The sequence below is a fragment of the Punica granatum genome, chromosome 7, assembly GCF_007655135.1.
Source record: "Punica granatum isolate Tunisia-2019 chromosome 7, ASM765513v2, whole genome shotgun sequence".
Classification (NCBI taxonomy): domain Eukaryota; kingdom Viridiplantae; phylum Streptophyta; class Magnoliopsida; order Myrtales; family Lythraceae; genus Punica; species Punica granatum.
Window position 1 is genome coordinate 21,589,843 of NC_045133.1, and position 23,257 is coordinate 21,613,099.

At 36.3% G+C, this 23,257-nt stretch overlaps 3 protein-coding genes across 4 annotated transcripts; 2 read left to right on the forward strand and 1 right to left on the reverse strand.

Moving 5' to 3' along the window:
* Positions 1 to 449: 449 nt before the first annotated feature.
* On the forward strand, positions 450 to 3,268 carry LOC116213022 (abscisic acid 8'-hydroxylase 4). Its single transcript, XM_031547822.1, has 9 exons — positions 450 to 804; positions 1,010 to 1,331; positions 1,653 to 1,986; positions 2,078 to 2,157; positions 2,247 to 2,333; positions 2,417 to 2,495; positions 2,594 to 2,700; positions 2,805 to 2,923; positions 3,021 to 3,268. The coding sequence occupies exons 1-9, from the start codon at positions 569 to 571 to the stop codon at positions 3,133 to 3,135; spliced, it is 1,479 nt and encodes a 492-aa protein (XP_031403682.1). The 5' UTR covers positions 450 to 568; the 3' UTR covers positions 3,136 to 3,268.
* A 5,056-nt stretch (positions 3,269 to 8,324) lies between these two features.
* Positions 8,325 to 9,179, reverse strand: LOC116214495. Its single transcript, XM_031549896.1, has one exon. The coding sequence runs from the start codon at positions 9,177 to 9,179 to the stop codon at positions 8,325 to 8,327; it is 855 nt and encodes a 284-aa protein (XP_031405756.1).
* An 11,622-nt stretch (positions 9,180 to 20,801) lies between these two features.
* LOC116212888 (60S ribosomal protein L36-2-like) lies at positions 20,802 to 22,378 on the forward strand. Of its 2 annotated transcripts, none has more exons than XM_031547620.1 (4): positions 20,802 to 20,950; positions 21,314 to 21,421; positions 21,820 to 22,019; positions 22,160 to 22,378. In XM_031547620.1, exons 2-4 carry the CDS (start codon positions 21,320 to 21,322, stop codon positions 22,188 to 22,190), a joined length of 333 nt encoding a protein of 110 aa, XP_031403480.1. In that variant the 5' UTR covers positions 20,802 to 20,950; positions 21,314 to 21,319; the 3' UTR covers positions 22,191 to 22,378. The 2 variants fall into 2 exon arrangements, with proteins under 2 accessions (XP_031403480.1, XP_031403481.1); XM_031547621.1 differs by having other exon boundaries at positions 20,803 to 20,950; positions 21,317 to 21,421.
* The last annotated feature ends 879 nt before the right edge of the window (positions 22,379 to 23,257 follow it).

Sequence of the window (23,257 nt, forward strand, 5' to 3'; positions counted from 1 at the left end):
CGAACTTCAGCTGGATCTCAAAATTATCAGTGTTCGCTTACTCGATTAGCGCTACTTCTCTCAGCGTTTATTTAATGTTGCGGCTACCATATCCCGTCTGGATTTGAGCTCTGGCCCGTTAATTCGCTAAAAATAAATTAGAGAAAGGAAAATTCAATGATCACATCATACTTACAGCACTTTGGACGAAGGAAAATTTCACCAAGAGCGCAATTCATGATATGCATTGGCCCTCCATTAGCAAACTTTGTAGGCCAAAAACCCAACAGCCTTTCTCAGCCGTACATATGTCCACTCATATTAAAATAAAAATAAAAAATCCATTCCATTTAAGTAGGAAGTTGAACCACGAGTTATGATACAATTGTTCCAATTGCTCTTCTAGCTAGCGAAAGTCCGTGACGAGTGCAAAACAGAGTGGTGAATAGTTTCAGCTCATTATTTGAAAAAATATCTTGTGACCTGACTGGAAAAGAAAAATCCGAAAAGAGAAGAAAAGGTTTATATTTGTGTATCACTTATAAATCAGGGATGTCCAACCGTTTTTAATCTTAAACGGGAAGGGAAAATGCTTCTTCCTCGGGAGAACATTACCAGCCTTGTGCTCTGTTTCTATGCTCTGCTACTGGTGGCTGCCCTCTTGTTCGTAACTGTCAAGAAACTACCGAAGATTCGGGGCGAACCGATGAGTGATGCTCCTCCAGGTAGTTGTGGTTTGCCACTGCTCGGGGAGACCGTTCAGTTCATGGCCGCTATTCACAGGGGCAGAGGTTTCTATGACTTTGTCCAGTCTCGCCGCTTGCGGTATTATTGCTTCTTGATATTAGATCGCTACTTTCGTGACAATCTTAATCCTCTACTTTTTCATGAAGAGTATATCCTGTTCGTATTCCTAAATATGAATCTCCAATTTTCACGTGCCGGCCCAGTACAATCTTGCTCGTATTTGGAGCAGGGCTAACTTTACGAGTGAGGCGGATCTTGATGTGTTGTAATCCTACTCTGGCAGGTACGGCAACTGTTTCAAGACGAACATATTCGGGATAACTCAGGTTTTCTTATCAAGCACAGCTTCGGCAAAGATGATCCTAAACAATGAATCAGGGAAGTTCACTAAGAGATACATCAGATCGATCGCTGAGCTGGTAGGGGACCATAGTATACTCTGTGCATCCCAACAGCATCACAAGTTGCTCCGAACATGTCTCGGCAATCTATTCTCCACTGCTTCCTTATCCAAGTTTACCCGACAATTTGACGAATCAGTCGTTCAATCGCTCGAAGGGTGGGGAGATGGAGACATCGTGATCATTCTCAATGAAGCACTAGAGGTAAATTAAGTTTAGACTTGGACATGATCATTGGCCAATTGGCCCATCTACCCGACTATGGCCCAATAAGAAATCCAAGGTTGGCCTCGACGGTCCGATATGTCCGTACACATGATATTTAATTTTTTTCAACCATTTTCTTGAAATTCATTTAATGTTTAATTTTATTATTTTTCTGTTTTAGAAACTGATAATTTGTGGATTTGGGACTTGGGAGACCTTTGAAAAAAATCTGTTCTCGACTGTTGGATGCGGTCAGGCCTCCTCATAGGGGGTCAACGAAGCATCATCGTCTTGTGTTTTTCCTCGTTTTGGATGTAGATAACTTTTAAAGCCATATGCGGGATTTTGATCGGGCTAGAGGATGGAGACGAGTTGAAGACGCTGCAGAAGGATATTGATTGCATATGCAAGGCAATGCTCGCATTACCTCTGAGGTTACCGTGGACGAGATTCCGTAGAGGTCTTCAGGCCAGAGAAAGAATCATGAGGACGTTGGAAACGATCACTAGTGAAAGGAGACATCGAGGGATATCTCAAGATGATTTTCTCCAGCACCTTCTAGCATTGATCGAAAAGGCATACTGCGATGTCGATTTGCCTCGGCTAACCGATGGGGAGATCAAGGACAACATATTGACCATGATAATTGCAGGTTCTTTTAAAGTGTTTCCAAGTACAAAGAATTAGCTTATCTTTTTTATACCAAAGTATATCTTTCGCAAGGTTGTGGAGCTTCCTTGCAGGACAAGACACGACAGCAAGCGCGATAACTTGGATGGTGAAATACTTGGGCGAGAATCAGAAAGCTCTAGATATTCTCCGTGTGAGTACTTGTATTAAATGGATTGTCTGATTCGCGTATAACTGGAATATTATCGGCGATTCTCTCAATTTAGAGCTTCTAATATACAGGCTGAACAACTCCATTTCGCAAAAAGAATCTCACCCGGGTCACGCCTCAGCCTAGAAGACCTCAGCCAGATGCCATATGCTTCTAAGGTCGAATTTCAACAATCCTCGCATTAGATTTATCGCTCATTACATTCCCGTTGAACAATTCTTAGTAACAAAGTCCTGCACAGGTAGTTAAGGAATCTCTTCGGATGGCATCCATAGTGCCGTGGTTTCCGAGACTTGTGCTCCAGGATTCCAAAATCGAAGGTGTGATTCTTCCATTTACTGTCGACCTCAATATGACTTAACCACCTTGTGACAACATTGATAGCCGTGTGTTGATTCTTCTTCGGGGATATATACAGGATACCAGCTTAAGCGAGGATGGACAGTTAATGTTGACGCCAGATCAATACATTTGGATCCCTCAGTACACACCAATCCCCATGAGTTCAACCCTTCTCGGTTCGACGTAAGTTTGCTCTTCTATGTTCGTCGCCTTTTAATTGATTCATTAATTAAATCTCTCGCTGGCATCAGCTTATAATGAGACTGCTTTTGTTGTAACGACGATAGGATGAGTCGAAACCATACAGCTTCCTAGCTTTTGGGATGGGAGCGAGAACATGCCTGGGCACAAACATGGCGAGGGCCATGATGCTCGTGTTTCTGCATCGACTGGTCACCTCTTACGAGTGAGCTAGCTTTTTCACTTGTGAAGTCTCCAAAATATGAGGTTGTCACAAGATTTAGCAATTAGAATGATTCGTGTTTAATTATAACATGTCCCAGGTGGGAGGTGATGGACTCCGACTCGACTCTGGAGAAGTGGGCAATGTTCTCGAGATTGAAAAACGGCTGCCCGGTGATGGTGAAACGTCTTGCGGATCATACAACTCCTGTATAAGAAAATTTTCTCATATTGCATTATTGAACTTTTGATCTTTCCTCCAATTGTGTGTGGATTGTAAGTTCTGATGATAGTGTAATAATAATATAACAGATTCAGTGATAGAAATGCTTGTTGTGGTCCTAGCAAATGTTGCCTGCTGAAAGCAAGAACTAAGACTAATAATCTCTTACACGACAATATAACATGAATAAATACATATTGAAGTTAAATGGCATTGAGTCAAGCCCAATCGCCTCTTATGAGGTTCAACCGGGACATTGGGCCCGTTTGTTTTCATAGTCTGATTTTAGAATCATGATTTTGATTTTAATTCTATCCACTACACAATAAAAACACACGTTTCCCAAGTCAAATTTATAATACCATCTCATTTGTCTTTTTCCACGATCAAAATCAAAATCAAAATTACTTTAACTCTGAAACCAAACGCCTCCTGTATAACCTGTTTAGTCACGATCAAAGATGATTTCTAGTTTTCTTTTATTATGTCACTTGATAGGTTAACGCGTTTAAAATAATTAATTATAATATGATTCAATATTTATAATCCTAAGTAGAAAAGTAGTATACCCTCTTCGTTGACTTCTCCTACCCCAGTCATTTGCTCATTATTGCTTAATTGAAATATATATATACATCACTAGTTCCAACATAGACACGAAATTTATGTGCTACATGAGTTCAATTCGTCATTATGATATTTGTGATTATTTTTGTTTATTTCTCATAATCATGTCATACATGATGTATAGTGTGTCAACGTGTACCTATCTAGACATGCGCGATAGACAATGTATTGCTGTCACGTTTACCTTGCTATAATTAATCGGGTCTATTAGTCTGTGTTTAAACTCATCCCAATTAATTAAAGAATTTTTTATGCTTGTGTTTGGTGGATGTATCTAAATCAGAATCGCTTAGACACGATACAACACTGATTGCCGGTCCAATCAAGAAGGGTAAATACGTGTGACATTTCACCGTGAATACTGATTGCTGCTGATGATCAACAGGAACCTGCAATTGGTTGCTGATATATGCAAAGTATATTCAAATTAAGTTTGAAACCAGCTGTAGAATGAATCAGTCAAAAAGGTCAATTTGGTCGTATGTCAAAAAGTACACATACGATTTTGACCCAGTCAAATCAAATAACATTTCGAAGGCCAATCCACTTCACAATTTAGTAGTCACATGCAACCCCTTATGAATGACAATTTTCAGAACAAAATTTGTTAGAAAACTGAATATGGTCGATACAAATTATTCTTGTTTTGACATATTAGCGTATAATTGCACTGTTAAGTCTGCTCGAATATGTCGATCGTCAAAGTCGAAAGGCGCTCTTGGTTGAGTTGTGTATATAATATATATATATATATATATATATATATATATATATTAAATTGTCTCCCGCGTATACATGAGGTAGACCTTGGCTGATTTTATACTTTTTAAACTTATACTATCAAAATTGCCTTAAGGTCAAATTTATAAGGCCAAAAATATCTTTTCTCTTAAATTAAAACGTGCGTTATTATATTACACTCTTTTTTGAATGCGGTAATATTTTCTTCTTATTGAGATGTGTTCCTCAATAAATTCGTTTTTTCGGACCAAAAAATCTCTTTCACTTCTTGTGACGTTGACTCATTCATCTAATCTAATTATAAGCTTCACATCCGTTTTCTGTTATCATTTATTATTCGACTTATTCTAATATAATTATATGCTTCCCATTTCTTTTCTCTTAATTTAAGATTGTTCGATGTATAAAGTTACTGACCAAGGGATAAAATTTCATACAATTAGAAATCCAATTGATCTCAGTTGGCCATTGTCCGGTATATACGAATATACCTCAAGGGGTCATTTGCTACGTATGGGACGTATGGAGTCGAAACGTAAGAGAGCAAATCCAAAATAAAAATAAATGATTATGCAGTGCTGAATAATATCCGTGCACCAAAAAGAGTATAAAGCCAGTTTATTAAAAGAAAAAAGGGGGAAAAAAAAGAAAACATTATATATATGCGGAAAATTAAAAGAGAAAAAATAAATTATTGCGAAGTTTCTATTATTCAAAATTAAAATTGCAAATCATCACGGGATGCCACCGGTATGGCGATAAACTGAGGCGGAGGGTTCTTCGGTCGGTCTTTCTAAACTATGGAAAGTGGGCCCTCTTAGAAAAAAGCTGTTAGCAGGGGACAAGGCAGAGGCTATTATTGCTCGATCATGGAGACAGCTCTACCAAGTTTATTATAGTTAAATAAATATAATAGTGATTATATATTCCGTAAATTATAATGCTTTTGGATACTTAATTATTTTCATCCCTTTGCTTTTTTTTTCTCCCTCGATTGCGTTCTCGCAGTCGTAATACAGAATAGAAAAATGAGAAATAAAGAGACACAAAAATTAATGATATTTTAATTTTTTTGTCAAAGGCGAGTATCACTGGATTGAATTATGTTTTATGTGATGATTCTTCTTTTAATTGAATTTGAAGTTAACGAGGTGATCAAATTGTAAGGTAGAAATTTTTTTGTGAATACCCGAATCAAAGTAGAATGAATGATTTTTGTTATTCTTTTCCATTTTCCTCTTCGAATTTGAAGAAAAATAACATTTATATTGACGGAAATATATGTCACTACTATAGTCCTAATGTTTAAAGAATTATTTCAAACAAGAAGTGGATAATGTCACATAATTATTCGACCGATCCAGTCCAAAATCCAAATCTAAAGGTTAGATTGTGCTTTTCAAAGTAGGCAAGGCTGTACGGCTAACAACAACACTTCTACATGGGAAGAATACAATTAATGAGAAGTTTATTCAATTTAATAATTAAAGAAATCGAATGAAAAAAGTGAATTTAAGAAGTAATGAAAGAGAGAGCATCTATAAGCTGTGAGCAACAAAAAATTCAATGGTTTGGTGCACGCTGTACTCTATGCCCCGGAAATAAAGAAACAAATTAAATTGGAACAAAAATTCTTTTGGCCCTATTGATTAAATTGCAGAACCTCTTTAATTATTTCCCTCTCGCTCAAAAAAAGAAAAAAAAACTTTGTAGAGTGGATAAGAGCCAGCTGCTGCATTATCAACAAGCCCGTACAAAAGTTGTATAATCGGATAATAGGTTGATGATGTTCATGATTAAAATGCCCAAAGCCGGCATATTTCATTATAAAGTCACACATATTCACCTCTCGTTTAATTAGCAGATTCAACACGATAAATCGAAATATTCTTACTTCATGTCTCTTTCGATCCTCAGGTACGAAGCGGTGCATGTTTTGCCACCTCCGCTTAGAAGTGCACAAGCTAGTGCCGTATGTGGGTCCATGGAGAGATCAAAGAGGGAAAGGAAATTTTATGAAGGTGAAAAGTTGGATAAAGCATAAGAAGAATATGGGGTGAGTATAGAAAGGAAGAAGGAAATATATTCTTTGTGTCTTTAAAGGGAGGGATGTGCAAAAAGAGGGAAATTTGTGGGTACTTTTGCCCACACAAGTGAGTAGGCTCCCTTTTGTCAAATTTATATGAATAAAGTAATTACCTAGTGGAACTAGAAAAAGTAAAAATTGACAATAATCCATCCATGAAGCTTACATTGTTGCTTTCTCTATATTCACAATTATAGACTTGTGTGCTTTATTAGCATGCCTTAAGGAGGGCAAGTAAGAGTGGCTTTTGTGAGTAACCTTGATCCAATTGTCTAAAAAGGATCAATCATGAACTATTTACCACCGCGGATAAATAATTAATAAAATGATTATTACAATTCACTCTTCTAAGTTTCGAAATGCATTAGAATGCTAAAGTCATAAATCTTAGGTTCCTTTCAAGTAAGATTTTGACAATTTTTTCTAAATAACTGTTAAAAATGATCATAATACAATTGATATTTCTATATATTAATATCAGAGAGCGTAGTTATTATGTGATTATTTTTTATAATCGTCGATAGAGAAGTGTATATCCATGTCAAGTATGTAATGGCATGCAATCGCTAGAGAATTAGCTCAACACGGTCACAAGAAATAGGCTCGAGAAATCTCATAAGTATTTGATATGGATGTGAAATTTTGAATCAAAATGAATAAGATATATGCAATCAAAGGGCAAAAAGAGTTGGGTCCCAGAAAAAGCATTCTTCGCCATCAATTTGAGAAGGCCCCAAATGGAAGTACTCATAAAGGGATCTTGCAGGGGAGGGTCCCTTTCGGTCTTTCCTCCCTGTGGCTGTGGCTATATCTGTCTCATATCATGGGAAGGCATCGATTTAAATTTTACTTTTATTTGAGTGAAATTAAGAAAACTAAAATCCAGAGGAGAGAGGGTCTATGTTATGTAGTGACACATGTTTTTACTTAATAATTAAGAAATATTAATTTTTTTCTATTACAATAGGAGACTCATGGCCTAGTACAAGAAAATAGAAAGGAAATCTAAATAAAGGAACACGAGTAGTCCCACTGATGAGAATTGAATCTGAAACCTCTAGGTTACCAGGTGAGGGTGTTAGCAACTGCACTATACCCCCTTTCTCAAGAAATTTTAAATTTGATTCTTGCTAATGAAAATCCATATGTCCATATAGTTAGAAATTAAAATTTTATTTTCTTATGTATTTTATAATAAAAAAAAATAAATCCCCATAATTTGTTCAATTTTTATAGCATATCCACTCAAAAAAGAAAAGGTAAAAGATTAATTTCATCGATTTTTCTCAATTTCTCCACGAGGAAGAATTTCTAATTAATCCCCAAAAACGAAGAGATTACTTGATATTGTTTTAATACAATTATTCCAATAGAGAAAAAGATTCCGAGAAATGTCATCATTGTTTTCTCAAATCTAAGATTCCATTGACCAATATGTAGGCCACGTCAAATGAATCCATAATAAATTCATAATTAGGTCAATCGATCAAATTAATTGGTGGCATTGATATGCTAATAATTAACACGAACACACGACCTTAATAAAAATCCGGATTGGTTCATCACTAGAAGTGCGAAATTTACACTGTACAGCACCTCATCGATCAGGATCACTCTATTACGTGGTTCAACTACGTACTTTATGAACTTCTTATAATAATTCCCTAGCCCTCAAATTTAACTCCATCGAGTGATCTTAGTTATTAATCATCAGTAATTAAATAATATTTAATTTCTAACAATTACGGCCATGCTACTATTATTATGGCTCTCCTTCGGGACGACGGTCGGATCGGCCATGAGCTCCCTCTGCAAGAACCACCTCGTCCTCGCGATGTAGCTCTCCACCTTCTGATTAAACTCTTCATTGCTCAGATCGTCCACTGATGGCGCTCTCGCCAGCTCACCGCGTGCTGTGGTCCGGCCATTCTCGGTCATGGACCGCCTCAGCACCCAATCATTTTCCTGCCTGCATGGCTTCGCCACCACTGCCGACCTTGTCCTCCTGTAATGCCTTGGTGATCCCTCCTCAGCGACCGTAACAGCAGAACTCGAACTAACCGGAACCCGAGAGACCTTGTACGCGACTGGCTTGGCAGGCTCTTGCTGCTCCGCAACATAAGGGACGATCTGTAGATTGTTGGCCGGGCCTACCTCGTCCAGCGACTTTTCTGGGACCAGAGTGTGGACGCTGTTGACGTGGGTGGCTCCCCGGCGAGAGAGGTACTCGTCGTAGATTCTATCAGACAGGTTAGCCTCTGGCCCAGTCTTCTGTTTCCTATCGCTGCCCGCGCCAGAGCCAGAAAGAAGGGCGATGACTACGATGATGATGTTGCTGAGGATGAAGACAGTGAAAGGCTTCCTGAGGAGGTCGAGGAGGCGGCGGGAGCGGTCGATGGAGGAGTCGACCACAAGGGAGAAGCCACCGCCAGAGCACCACGAGATCAGGATGAACAACGCCACGCAGGCCTCGACCACATGCATGAGAATCTTGAGCTGACTCATTCTCTGGTACCGGAGTGTGGCCTTAGCCTTCTCGGCCTTGACCGTGTTGATGAACTCAGCAGAGGAGGAGGAAGCCATGATGGAACGGCCACGTTTTGGAGCTTTTGGTGATCAAATGGTAATCGGTAAGGTAAGAGAGGTTCTGTTCAAGAGATAGAGGGAATGATGGATGAAGAGAGGAATAATGGAATGGACAATGCTATGATCGGTTGTTGGGTCTTTATATAGAAAGAAAAACCGGTCTCATTTTCCTTTTTTTTTCCTTAATATAAAATATAAAGGATGGGGACCGGGGAAGGAGTGGATAAAGAAGATACTAGGTGTTTTTCATTTTTTCCTGTAAAGATTTTTTTTTATTTTTTCTTGTTTTTGCCAAGGTGAAAGATCATTTAGGTAATCATTTTCTGCGATAAATTAGATAATTTTAGATCACGAACAGAGATAATATGCCGTAATCGGCAACGGACCACCATGGAGCACATGTATCTCCTGATGATGCTGAAGATATTATCTCTTATTATCTGGAAATGATGTGTTTGGTTATAAATAATATAGCAAATAAATGTTGTTTCGTTTGGTTTCGCAGTTAAAATCACAAAAATTTTAACTTTAACTTTAACTCAACACACTACACAACAAAAATACACATTTTCCAAGTCAAAAATTTTAACTTTAACTTTAACTCAATACACTACACAATCATTTGTCATTTTTCACAATCAAAATCAAAGTTACTTTAACTCTGAAACCAAACGCATCATTAGTGTCCTGTTTGATTTCCAAATCCGGTTTTAAAATTTTAACTCTAACTTTAACTCTACTCACTACACAACAAAAGTCAACAACACAATTATTACTTTTTTTCATTTTTTTCAATTTTTTTAACCATCCAATTCAATTTTTAATAATAAATTCTCTCAACTATTCATTACTTTTTCACACTTTTTCTCATAATTCAACATCACAATCATTACAAATCAATTAAAATCAAAATTCAACTCAACTCAACTCTAAAACCAAACACACTATACAGATTTATATTTGATCATCTTTTTTTTTATAAGTATTTGATTTTTTTCGGTTACAAATGAGACTCAATACCTAATATAATGAAAGATAAATCTTAAATAACTAATAAAGGGGCACGAGTAATTCCACTAGATACCGAACCTGTGACCCTTAGGTCAACAGACGATAGCGTACACCACTGCGCTACAGAGATATAAGTATTTGATTTCAGAATCATCATGTCGCGAGTATGATTATCTATTCGGATTTTTGTGTACTTAACGAATAAACAGCTAACTTGGCAATTGTAATTTCTTGAATCGATTCTATAAATGGGTATATCTAAATTTCTAATAATAGACTCTCTATTTTGGTACTCCTTTTTTTTTCTCCAGGGAATCTGTATTTTGGTACTCTACTATATAATTTGTTTTTCCATTTTTAATGCAAGCTTTCCAAGAATATTAATTTACTTTTATCCTTAAAAAAGAAATTGCAAGAATCCAACTGAACCGATGCTCGACAATAGTTGCTCGCGTGCACCTTACTCTTTCTTGCGATGGGTAAATATTTTAAAGGGAACACAACGGCAGCACACTTGGACCGACCGAACCACAGAGCACCAAACCTGAGCACGCGTGGGTTTAATATTGTAGTTAAGGTTTTCTTTTTTGATGGTTGATATATTGTAGTTAAGGTTGCAGGCATCTTACTACTATGCATGTAAGTTATAGCGCATGCAACATCCAGGGATCGATCGAGGGGATGAGGGGCAGTTGCCTTCATCCTCCTAAAATTTCTATGCTCTTTTTTTTTTTGTGAAATTACTACGTACTATTCGTCTCCCTAATTTAGAAACCTTACACTCCTCTTTGCCTCCACAAGAACCCCACCCCTCTTGGTCTGAATCTTATGTCCGTACCTGGCCACGCCCTGGTCCAAGACTAGCTAAACGTAATTCGACATGGGTAAATACTGATTCATACAATTAGAAAGTAGACAATAGAATGAGAATGTGCTTATAGCGGCTTAACCCTACAACTAGATTACAATTAGACACATAGTTACGTATAAAGTGACCACATATTATAATCCTGTGCATAAATATTACATACTATGTGTAGTATTCCCTCAATTTGGCATAGGTGTAAGAACTGAGAGGTTGGATCGTAATAAAGCATGAAGTAAACCGGTCACAATAATCCCTTTGGTGAAAACTTCTACAAGCTGATCAGCAGTGTGCATTAGCCACACAACGAACAAATAAATCTCCAGAGGTAATACCCTCTTGAATAGGATGAAATCAAGCTCCGGTGGGTCTAGTACGAGCATGTTTTGCGAGCTAGATAACTCGTCCATATAATAATTAACTTAAGTTTGTACTTCTAAGCTTCATTCATATAGCTCGACATGATATATATATATATATATATATATATATGTCTAATCTTTACAATTGAAGTTTCCCTCCACCTTTTTCGGAGTTCCCTCTTGACAATGTCAAGCAAAAGCCAAAAACATGTCCCTTTTTTCTTCTCTCTCTGAAATTATTGTGAACATATGATTGTTGGTACCCAACTGATTATGGGGAATTAAATCTTTGAGGTTTGCGTTGCATTTATTAGCAAGTGGGTAATACGTGGCCGTAGGGACAAGGCTCGTGATAGAAGAAGGAGAGAATGATCACGCAAATTCCAACATATATTCATCCAATACTCAGCAGATTCCGATCAATTAATATTCAAGAAAGAATTTCATCTCTCTCTCTCTCTCTCTCTATATATATATATATATATAATTCTATATATGAATTACTGTGTAGGTTCACTGTGAAGATCTTTCATTCGCACATAAAATTATCCCATGATTATTTACTTTTTAAATCCTTTTTTTCTTTTTCTTCGGTAGAAACTTTTGCGTATCTTTTAATAACTTATTATATGCTACCATCACTCCATAGAATACGAAGGAGTGCAAAATACATCCCAAACATTACGCCACTTGATCACGGAAAACTTTATGATCGCTCGAAGAAGCGATTGATTTCAGTAGGTCTGTTCAAGTTTTATTGGGAATCACTTTTAAATTTCAGCAGGAGTTGTGAGCATTATAAGAACACGAATCAGCATCGTGATCCGAAAAAAGAAAAAAGGATTATTGCAGCGGCAATATTAGTCACCCTCGACAATCAAAATGAAAAGATTCAATATTCACTTTCGTGCCCATTACCCTTATCCGATTCATAATTCTATGATCAAGTGAAATTACAGGCAGAGATGGATGGAAATGGAAAATGCCATAGGAATATGATCCATTCCATTTACACCTAGAAGAACTTTCAAAACCGTGAATGCAATTAATTAATTTGAACTAGAAGTTCCGCACCCAAAAAAAAAACTACTTGTTTCAGTTTAATTGGATATAGAAATTAATTTTCCTTTTATTTGGAGGACAATTTATCTGTACTGGGAACTTGTTGAGGGCACGTGACCCTGAGCTGACAATACAAAAGGAGAGAAAGGAAAAGATGAACCTGTGTGGATCAGATAAATTCCCTCTCCCTGCCACTTAACTTAGGAAGCAATTTGTACAATTTCATCAGATAGAATGTGAAGGGAATAGGAAAAAGCAAAAAAGCAAACCTTGAGGGGTATTTAAGCTCCGCATTTTATTAAGTGGATTGATTTAGATGATTTGACACTTATTTTTTTTTAATAAGATTTCGAATTTGAGTTATGTAAATAGAGAAAATTAACAATTTAAGGAATTGTATCCCTTCGTGTTCATGAACCGACCCGATTCGAATTGAATTAAGTCTAGACCCATTGAACTTTCGAATATTAAAATACGCTTAAACAAAAGAAAAATTAAGTGGGTAATCGGAAGCAAAAGTCACCGAGGATCAAATGCATAATTCCATTGTATTATTCATATGAATTCTTTAGATTGAGCTTGCAGATGACCTAGTTTTGATTCATTTCGAAGGATGTATTAGTCGAGTAATGCGTAAGCTGACTCTAACAAAACCCGATCCTCACAACGGAAAAGCAACAAAAGTTAAAGAGCCAAAAAGGGGTTCTCAGACACGGGATGTGTCCAATTGACAAATAGCTCAATTAAAGGCAGCAGCGAGGATTAATTATTATACTCCCTAACTTTATTGTATATGATAATATTAGTACATAGTAATGTAAATGAAAATATCTAATTAGTCTAATCATATTTCCTGATAATTAAAGAACTTGGATCCCATTCCCGTTGCTTCTTTTTTCTGTTAGTAATGACTAATCACCGAACATACACCACCTCGAGTTGATTAGTCAGTCAATTTGGTGTCAATCGAGTACTTAATCCGTAAGGTCCAAATTCGTCCGGAACTGATTATAGAATGGAAGGGTTGAATATCAAGCAGACCTAATGTATGAGGATCTTTATGTATGGATCCAATCGTTAACTTCGAAATTGATCTATTCTCGATTCGGAACACGGAAACCTGGGACCTCCTATAGCTAGGTTGAAACCTTTATGGGCTCTATTGCTCCATTATTAAGGGAGTGATTAGGTTAGGTAAAAGGTGATGCGTTTGATTGTTAGAATTCTGGTGCATATTTTTTATTGCAAATTTTTAGTTAGAGGGAAAGATACGTCCCATAAAATAATAATTCATAGTAAAAAAGTATAATAATGAGCCTCTTTAAGGTTTAATTTAGCATTAATGGGGATTTTTTTTCCTGCAAGGCAACAAACCTAGAGATTTATTTAGTGGACCACTCATGCTTCCTCATGAAATCATTTTGCTCCCCACTTTGTATATAAACTTTTTCATTTGTCCTAACATGGTGGAATTTGTGGTCCATTTTTATAACAAATTAAATTATATATACAATGAAAAAGAAATAGTGTAATGATACATGTTCTCGCTCGGTAATCAATTTTCAAGTTTGATTATCGTGGTAAAATTATCTGTACTCATTTATTAGTTATTAAAATTTTATTTTATTGAAAGAAACTTATGAACATTCCTTATATAATTGGAAAAAATTACATACACATAAATATATAACTCTTTTTTTTTTCAATCATAAGGATGTGTATGAGCCTAGTAAAAGAATAGGAAAAAAAAAAGAAATAAACAAGTATATGAAATTTCAACAGCGAGAATCGAAGTCGAAATTTCTTTGTTTTGTTTCAAGCAAAAACTTGTGTTATTACACTCATGTCTTGTAGTCTTGTCATTTTAAATTGGCGGTCGATTAATCATGAGTTATTGATTTGTGAATTTCTAAAAGAAACCACCATTAGATCAGTTAATTTGTTCCATGACTCAAATCGGAATGAAGGGTTTAAGAGACACGAAACTAATTTCGATAAGTATAAGCAAGAAAGATATCCCATAATTATTGAATTTTCTTTTGCAAGAGGAATAGGTGAGCCGTTTTTGACGAAGGATTAGGAGCAAATGCATGCGGTAATGCAAAAAGTCTCCCACGGGGAGAAAATCTCAACTTTTGAATGAAAAAGGCTGTTGTGAGAGGCTGGCCTTGCGTGCGTGGAGGAAAATTCTCTTCATAGTTAGGCTTCCATACTCCGTTCTTGTGTAATTTGCTTTCCTTTTCAGAGTAAGGTCGCTTGTTTAACTGATAAGAAAGTCTCTCTTCGAGGCATCAGGTTTTTACGGAGGCAGAATTTTTTTGGTATATGTACTTGGTATTCAGAGATTAAATAGGTCCTAGTTAATTCAGTTTGATTTGACTCGACCCACTGAACGGTAAAATTCTTCCAATCATAAATTTTCTCTATTCACAAAACTCGAACCTGAAACCTTATTTAAAGGAGATAAGTGCCCAACCATTGAGCCAATTATTATTGATGAGATGCAGAATTACATAAAGATACTAAGCTTTGCTTTTGGGTAAACTTGACATCTAAATATTAGTTAGTTACGTATCAGTTTCAACATCACTGGTCAAATTTAATCGGATCAAGATGAAGTTCGGGATATACAGCTAGGGGTGTCTAGAATCTGTGTTTTGTAGAATCTGAACCGAGCTGGGATTTTTATTTTTATTTTTGGATTTTCTTAATCCTCTTGAAGTTACAAGCTGAGAGTATCATGACTTAAAATAAGTCGATAAGAGAAGAAAATTAAGGGATCAATGGTGAGAACCAACCCTATACAGAGAAGTCTTGATCCGAGATCGAGAGTGATGGCATCACACCAAACTCCCTTCTAAAATTTTTGTAATTTAGTTTGGGTTTAAAACTCAGAAATCTGAAGCCCCAGACCAAATTAAATATATGTTATAAGAATTGAAATATAGGTTATATACAAATTAGTGAAAATATATATTCTTTATATCATGAATTTCTTTTTCTATTAAATAATGACAAATTGTTATGTATTTACACAACACATTATTTTAATCAGTCACAAAGGAAATTCATGAGTATAACATAAGAAGATAAAAATATTAATAAATCTTATTGAAATGGCACGGGTAATTGCAAGGCGTGTAATACTGTGTTCTTTTCCTCTGCACACTATTTTATTTTATCACTTATCAAGTTAGTTTAATATACAAAATTAAAAAGTGAAAAGGAGCGTGAAAATATATATATATATAAAAGAAAGTGGTACCCAAATTTTAAATCCATTTTCTTTTCATATATATTCCTTTCTTATAGTAAAATAAATATGAATAACACCTTAATCTAAACCAAATCGAACTGATTTTTTCGGCTTAAGATTTTTTATGCATTTCATTCGGGTTTCCAAAATATTCCGGTGGTCTAAAAGTTATTTCAACTACTCCATGAACATTCTGAATAATAGCTATTTATCATAGAAGTACTATATATATTGTTATGATAATTTCAATCGAGATGCAAGAGAATTTACTTGTAATTATGCAAAGCACATAATCTAATTACCTTTGCATAACGGATATTTCTCATAAACATTTTCGGCAAATAATAATCTCGATGTAAAACGGAATCACATAATAATAATAATAATCAAAAATTGCCATATACCCTTTTTTTTTCCTTAACCAAGAGCTCTGCCGTGCTGGGAAGGCAAACATCACAAAATTTCCTTTCCTTCCGTGTATAATTGGCCATATATATGCTTTTATTAAGCCTTTTTCTAAAATATTTTTATTGAGCTTACATATGTATATTTCTTCCCCTCCTCCATCCTTCTCTATCCTTACTCGTTAAGAAAGGAGAGAGGCCACATTTTCAATTTTTCCCTCAAAAAGTGTTTCCCATTTTCTTTTTCATATACAAAACAAAATACAAAAAAGCAAAGGCAAACCCACCAATAATAACGCCTTTTGCCGAAATATAACCAGCCGTCCCTCATAAAAGCCAACCTCTTTTTCCTCTTAACTTGCCACGTGTCCCCCTTCGTGCCTTCTTCTGAATTGTGATTGGACTCTCATGATTTGGTCCCTGACAAACTCAGACGTCTATACATGTCGTACTTATAGTCATTGTCCAAATTTTCACTATATATAAAATGTCGATCCCCGTGGAGTCATTAATAGAAGAGCCCCTATGATTAGCCCGACTTTACTAGTCAGTCCATCACGATTTTGGGAACTGTCTTTGTACGATAGGATTTCTCGAAATCCAATCGGGTCATCCGGGATCCTGATATCATATGATGCATGTCCGTAGGTAATGTGACAATACTATTTATATCATATATTAGATGTTTGCATATAAAAAGGATGTTTTCTTTCGTATAATGTATAGATAAATATATATCCACACCTAAAAGTAAAAGGAGATATAATAATATATAGTTTTAATTACTCTCCTTTGGTCACCATGACAGGTGTTGGTATGGAGGAAGCGAAACGTGGTGGGGGTTGGATTGAATTTAGGTCAAAAAGAACTGCTTGAAATTCCTTCTTCTTTTTTTTTTTTTAACTTCAAATTTCATTTTCATGGGCAAAAGTCTTCATCGTTAAAGATTAATAAAGGCTCTCTTTATGGTAAGAGTTTTATTTCTTTTAGTAGGACAACTTTGAGTGAAGTTCCAAACGAATAGGACAGATTAGTGGGCCAGTTTCCTCACGACATTGTGATTTTTCATCCGCCGTGTGGTGCATCCGAGCTTTGGTTATTGCTTCCAAACTTTAATTGAACAGTAGATCTGAAGTTCAAGGATTCTACTATTTCCTAATATCGTGTTCGGTTCTCGATTAGAGTTACTTTTAGTATCTACATTTTTTTTATTAGAGTAGCTTATTTGACCGGAATACATGACAAGGAAAACTCGAGCGAATTATGTAGACTCGACCTTTTTGTACATGCAATGCAACAAGAGTCTACCAATATCATCAGTAATAGTTGAGATGGTACCTATCTATCAAGATTGATTATATTGTGAAGAATTAACAAGTGAGCGTTGACTCATTATGAGGTGACCTTCAATTGTTAAGGCCCAGCCCAACACAGCCCATAATTAGCCCACTGCTATTATTGATTGATCCAGCCCATAAAGATCGATTGTCTCCGGCGACATATACCGATACTATGTTCAAGCACTGACTCGAGCTGAAATCGAGCCTGAGAGAGGAAAGCTTGATCAATATTTAGCCGATTACTAACCGAGAATCTCCTACCAGTTAGATTACGTCCCGAGGACTAATTAGCCTGGCCAAGGGTTTCTTTATATGGTCTGAAAATCTATACCACTATATAAAGCAATAACTTGGTGAACCCTTTTGGCAGTTACTCCGTGAAATTACCTTAATATCCCTAATTATCTCCTACTTTTTTCAGTTATGTGATAATGTCAGGATCAAAGTTATAAATTAAGAGATAGCCACTTCTCTATCTCTTCTTCACCACAGCTATCTTCTCCTTACACGTGGCCATCTCCCTCTCTCCTATTTCCTTACGCTCTCGCTTACTGACCTAATGAGACTATATGTGCTCTTATTTATTATCTATGGACATAGATTTAGATCACGCTTTTTATTGTGCCTTAACGATTCACACTTTTTAACTCTAGTATCATTAACGATTAAAGGTCGTACATCTTTCGAGCACTAATATTCTGTATATATGCCTTTTGATAAGCCCAAATTGGGCACTCACGCCGCCACATGTTTCGAAACATAAACGGAGCACTTTTACGTTATCACATTTTCCTTGATACTAATGAAATGTTTACATAATTACTAAGAAAAAAAATTCTCAGATAAATGTCCTAATTGTAATGAATATGTTCATAATAGTTTCTCATTTAATTATGTAATAGAATATATAGATTATATACATATAGCACAACGGAATATGTATATTATTTCAATATGACTTAATTATAGTAAATTTTTATATTTGATATATTTTAATTTTTTTTTAAATCATTATATTTTTTAACAATATATATCCATACTACTATTTTATATTTTGTAACCATATATATCTATACTACTATATAATGAAAATCTTTGGTGTCCTCCAGCGGTTACAAAATGTGTGAAAATTCCGAAATATCCTTTTAATTTTAGTTAAACAAAAATATATAAAAAACCGTTGAGGGCAAAATGGTCCTTTTAATCTTTTTCCTTACTTTCCCTTTTCTTCTTAGAACACGTGTCCTCCATTTGTGCTTTCCCGCCCTCCTTTCCTCTTAATTCTCCGCGCACAGGCGCTCTCTAGCCACGTTCTATGCCTTTTTTGCATGTTTGGAACGCAGAAATCAGTCTGAAATGGAATCATTATTACATGCTCGATTCCGTTTCCGCCGTTTGGTAATGCAAGAAGAGGCCGGAATCGCCATTCTGATGGAATCACCTTTCCCCCACTTTTTTCAAAATTGATTGCAGCCACTGAATGCGGGAGTGATGATTCCCTGAGCGAAAATTTTAAGGCAACATTATTGATTACCAATTTTGCCCCCACCCCTTTCATGCTAATTACATAATTACTTAAACCTAACATATGCAGAAAGTGATCGATCGCCTCTTTATCTGCCTATGCTCTTCACTGAAATCATCCTCAACCACCACCAGAGTCGTAGCCGACTCGTCGGCTGTCCCCATCCTTGTCATTATCACTGTAGCTGCTGTTTCCGTAGGTCTAAGAAAGGCACGAGAGGGCTTCTCTAGAGAGAAGCGACGAGCGGGAAGGAGGCATGGCACGAAAGGGACAGCCTCGGCAGCTCTGGGGCTTAGGCACTACTACTCGGTCTCTAGTATTCATCAATGTATTCTAAGCTGGAGTTGTGTCCTTGCTTCCTCAGAACCATCAATCTACAGTTGTGTGATTGATGTTTGTGTAATGGTTTTGGGACCGCAATTCTGAAAAGTCAAGAGGTTAAATTTTATACATCAACTTTCTGCTACAATTCCATCATTGTGAACGTAGAAAACGTACCAAACTTAAGATATGTAATGGCAACTCTGCCTTGAATCCATTACATTCCAACATATTAATTTCATTCCATTTGATTCCATTTTGATATACCAAATGGAGCCTTTATGTTTGATCTTCTTTTCCTCCAATTCTTTCCTTTCGTTTCCTCACCCGTAAAGTTTTGTTTCCTCTATAAATTGGCCATTTCTAAATAATAGATAAAACATAATTATGATTATCGTGCAAACGGTAGGTATAGATTATATCCTTTGTAGATGAACCAAGAAAGTAAGAATATACTATTTATCAAATGTACATTGTAAATTTCAAAATTTCAAAATATTTCTTATTCATGCTCCCCGGCTGGACCGCCGGTTAACACTCTACTACATATATATCATATAGAATTTCAAATATTATGTTTCCTTTTAACAAATTTGGATTCTCTCTTTTTGCTTGACTATATATATGTGTTTTAACGTTTGCTCGAATTCTATTGACAAGCAACGATCCGTAAATTCTCAAGTGAAAGCCACTCTCCTATTTCTTTTTTACGAGATGGATGTCACGTGCAGATCTTCTCCACTATGTTCGGAGGTTCCGAACGCCTTCTCGAGATTTAAGTGGCAGAGGATCCGACCGTACATGCTACCTCATAATGAAATGATTTCTTTACACCAGAACACCTTATATAAATAGAGGATCCAATTTTTCTTCTTATATTTCATCGGGAGTTTTAAGTCGGTAGTTTGAATCTCCTTTTGGGGTTTTATTAGGGTATCAATCACTTTAGGTGATTAATTATTCTTTTATAATTGACCCAAATAATAAATTTTATGTTGAATTGTTGCATTATTATTTTATTTAATATTAAGAATCCAAATATTTTATTTTAATGTTTATTTTCTTTAAAATAACATTCATTTTAAAAATAATTTTCGAGAAAAGATATATTTTACGAATAAAGAGATTGAAGACTTGATTTCTGAAACTTCAAATTAATAGATGATATTATTATGCATTTTAATATATAATATTAAATTTAAAAATTTATAGTTAAAATGAATTATATTTTTCTATAAAAAAGCTCTTTTTGTGGTGAGTATGTTGCATATATATATATATATATATATATATATATAAGTTTCATTAAAAAGGGGAGGAAAAATTCCCGTGTATCGCACATGCAAAAAATTAGTGTGTGTGTGTGTATATTGGTAAAATTCAATTCTTCCTAAAGAAGAGAAGGTGCTTGCTTTGCTTTCCCTTTGATGGGCCTGGGCCCATTTCTTTCATCCGGTGGGCCGAAACCAATTAATTTATAGCATGCATTGCATTGCAATTGCGATAGAAGAGAGGAGAGTAGGAGGAGGAGGGTAAGGGTTTTCTTTCCTTGAAGCGGCCAAAGAGAGCAGCGGACTAGACTACAGCGGCCAGCCGGGAGTCGAAGTCGTCGACTCGACAAGGTATCTATCTAATTTATCCATTGCAAGCTGTAAGCTAATTCTTCTTCTGTTCTTGTGCTGATCTGATCGAGTGGACGATATAGCAGGAGTTGTTTTCTCTGATTTTTGCTTGCTCGCATCGCATCAGCTTTGAAAGTGTTTTCTGGGCATGCTTTGCTTGCTTCTCTTCGGATTTCATTTCATTGTAAAGATTAGAGATAGCATTTTGCTTTGCGCTGTTATGTATGCGGACTTAATGAAAATGGAGGGAATAGTGCAGCTGATCTTGCCAATTTTTGCATTCATGTTGGAGTGTGTGTGATCTGATTGCTATTTTGTGCCAATTTGTCTGTCTTATTGATTTCAATCGGTGAAAAAATGAAGCAGGAAATGGCTCCGAAGCAGCCGAATACTGGATTATTTGTGGGGCTGAACAAAGGCCATATTGTGACCAAGAAGGAAGCGGCACCTCGCCCTAGGGACCGTAAAGGGGTTAGTCGAGTCAATTTCCTTTCTTTCTTTCTTGTGATTACATTACATTAGATTAGATTAGATTTGCATGAAGTTAAGAATGAATGAATGAATGAAGTAACCTAAGCTTCAGTTCAGTTTCTCTCCCTCCCTTTAGTTGCATCTTTTGTGCAGCCATAGCATAGCACTTCGGAAGTCAGTTGATTATTTTGTTGGTAGTTGTCATTGGTTTAGCGATCTTTTTGAAACTTTGACGAATTGCAAACTGTTCATTCACATATTTGGATAGAAGGGGTAAAATTACACGGAGGATAGATTAGATTCGATTAGATATAGGCATTAAGCTTTCTTGGTTTGGATATTTGCATGTTGCACACTGTATAGATCGTTTTTTTAATGTGTTGTCGTAAATTTTGCAGAAGACTAGCAAGAGGGTTCATTTCATCAGGAGTTTGATAAGGGAAGTTGCTGGGTTCGCCCCGTATGAGAAGAGGATCACTGAGCTTCTGAAGGTCGGGAAGGACAAGCGTGCCCTGAAGGTAGCTAAGAGAAAGTTGGGCACTCACAAGAGAGCCAAGAAGAAGAGAGAGGAGATGTCTTCTGTTCTACGCAAGATGAGGTAAACAATCTTGTTTCGATACTCTTTTTTGATGAGCATGGTGTTCTGAGCAGAATATGAGAATTTCCATTGTCAATGTTTGATGGCTTGAGGTTTATGATGAAACCTTAACCTAATGTCTGCAATTATTCTACATTCAGGTCTGCTGGAGGTGCGGAGAAGAAGAAGTGAGCAGATCAGAGTGTGGTGTTCAATTGAGAAGGCTAGGTAGTGAGATGAGGAATATGTTATGTTGTCTTTGACTCCGTCTCGGAAATACTCTCTTAACTTTTGATATGTACTGTTTCATTTTCTGATGGAGCAACATTATGTCCCTGCACGTCAATAGATCCTAGTCGCCCTCAACGATTGAATAAGCATGAACTCGTTCAGTCATTCAGCCAAAAAAATGTAATCATTCAGTCAAAAGTCATGCTCATAGAAGTATTTTTGAAACTGGCTTAACCCTTTTTAGTTTCGTTTTTCCAACTCGTCCAAGGTCCTGAGTTTTGTCACCCATATGATCCAAAGCAGTACTCCTGGTTTGACCTCCCATATTGTGATGCATAAGAAATTCAGGTTATTAACAACTAGTTCATGCACCCGTGCGTCAAGAGTGCCTAACTCAAGCCCTTATTATACTACCAATATTAGCTATCTATCTCCATTGCATGATTCATTTGTTAGGGGCGTCGAATTGACCTAAAGGACAGAACATCGAACATTCCAAATGCAATAATATTAGAATTTCTTATGAACCCGTTGTTTATTGGGTATTACTCGTCGAACAAAATTGCGTTTCTACTCTCATATATTCTTCTTCCTCCCGGCTACCAACGCATATACATCGCTAAGTAACTAGAGGGAAATATGTTAAAGTTCGAATAAGTAAAAGTAGTCCACCAATATCATCAATTTGATAGTTGAGATTGTGGCCGTGGCACCATATATTAAGATGAGTTATGAGATCAAATTTCTGGAAACTTGTTTGATTCATTATATTGCTGAGGCCCAGCCCAACACGGCCCATTAATTAGCCAACAGCTATTGTTGATCAATTCAGCCCATAAAGATTGCGTATTGCCGGGGTTATAACGAGACCATGTTCAAGCACTGCCACCGTGCCTTGAGTTGAGTTCGAGCCGCAGAGAGGAAGCTTGATCAAGTTCGAGCCGATTATTTTGCCCCATTCGAGCCTCTCCAACTTGTTTAGTTACACCCCAAGTGTTGAGCCTGGCCTAGTGTTTCTTTTGTATATG

Excerpts from the sequence above, each read along its gene's own strand:
- LOC116213022 (XM_031547822.1), top strand. The coding sequence starts at position 569 with ATGCTTCTTCCTCGGGAGAACATTACCAGCCTTGTGCTCTGTTTCTAT. Across the intron at positions 805-1,009 it reads GTCCAGTCTCGCCGCTTGCG|GTACGGCAACTGTTTCAAGA; the intron begins GTATTATTGCTT and ends CTACTCTGGCAG. Across the intron at positions 2,924-3,020 it reads CGACTGGTCACCTCTTACGA|GTGGGAGGTGATGGACTCCG; the intron begins GTGAGCTAGCTT and ends AACATGTCCCAG.
- LOC116214495 (XM_031549896.1), bottom strand. The coding sequence starts at position 9,179 with ATGGCTTCCTCCTCCTCTGCTGAGTTCATCAACACGGTCAAGGCCGAG.
- LOC116212888 (XM_031547620.1), top strand. The coding sequence starts at position 21,320 with ATGGCTCCGAAGCAGCCGAATACTGGATTATTTGTGGGGCTGAACAAA. Across the intron at positions 21,422-21,819 it reads GCCCTAGGGACCGTAAAGGG|AAGACTAGCAAGAGGGTTCA; the intron begins GTTAGTCGAGTC and ends TAAATTTTGCAG. Across the intron at positions 22,020-22,159 it reads TCTGTTCTACGCAAGATGAG|GTCTGCTGGAGGTGCGGAGA; the intron begins GTAAACAATCTT and ends TTCTACATTCAG.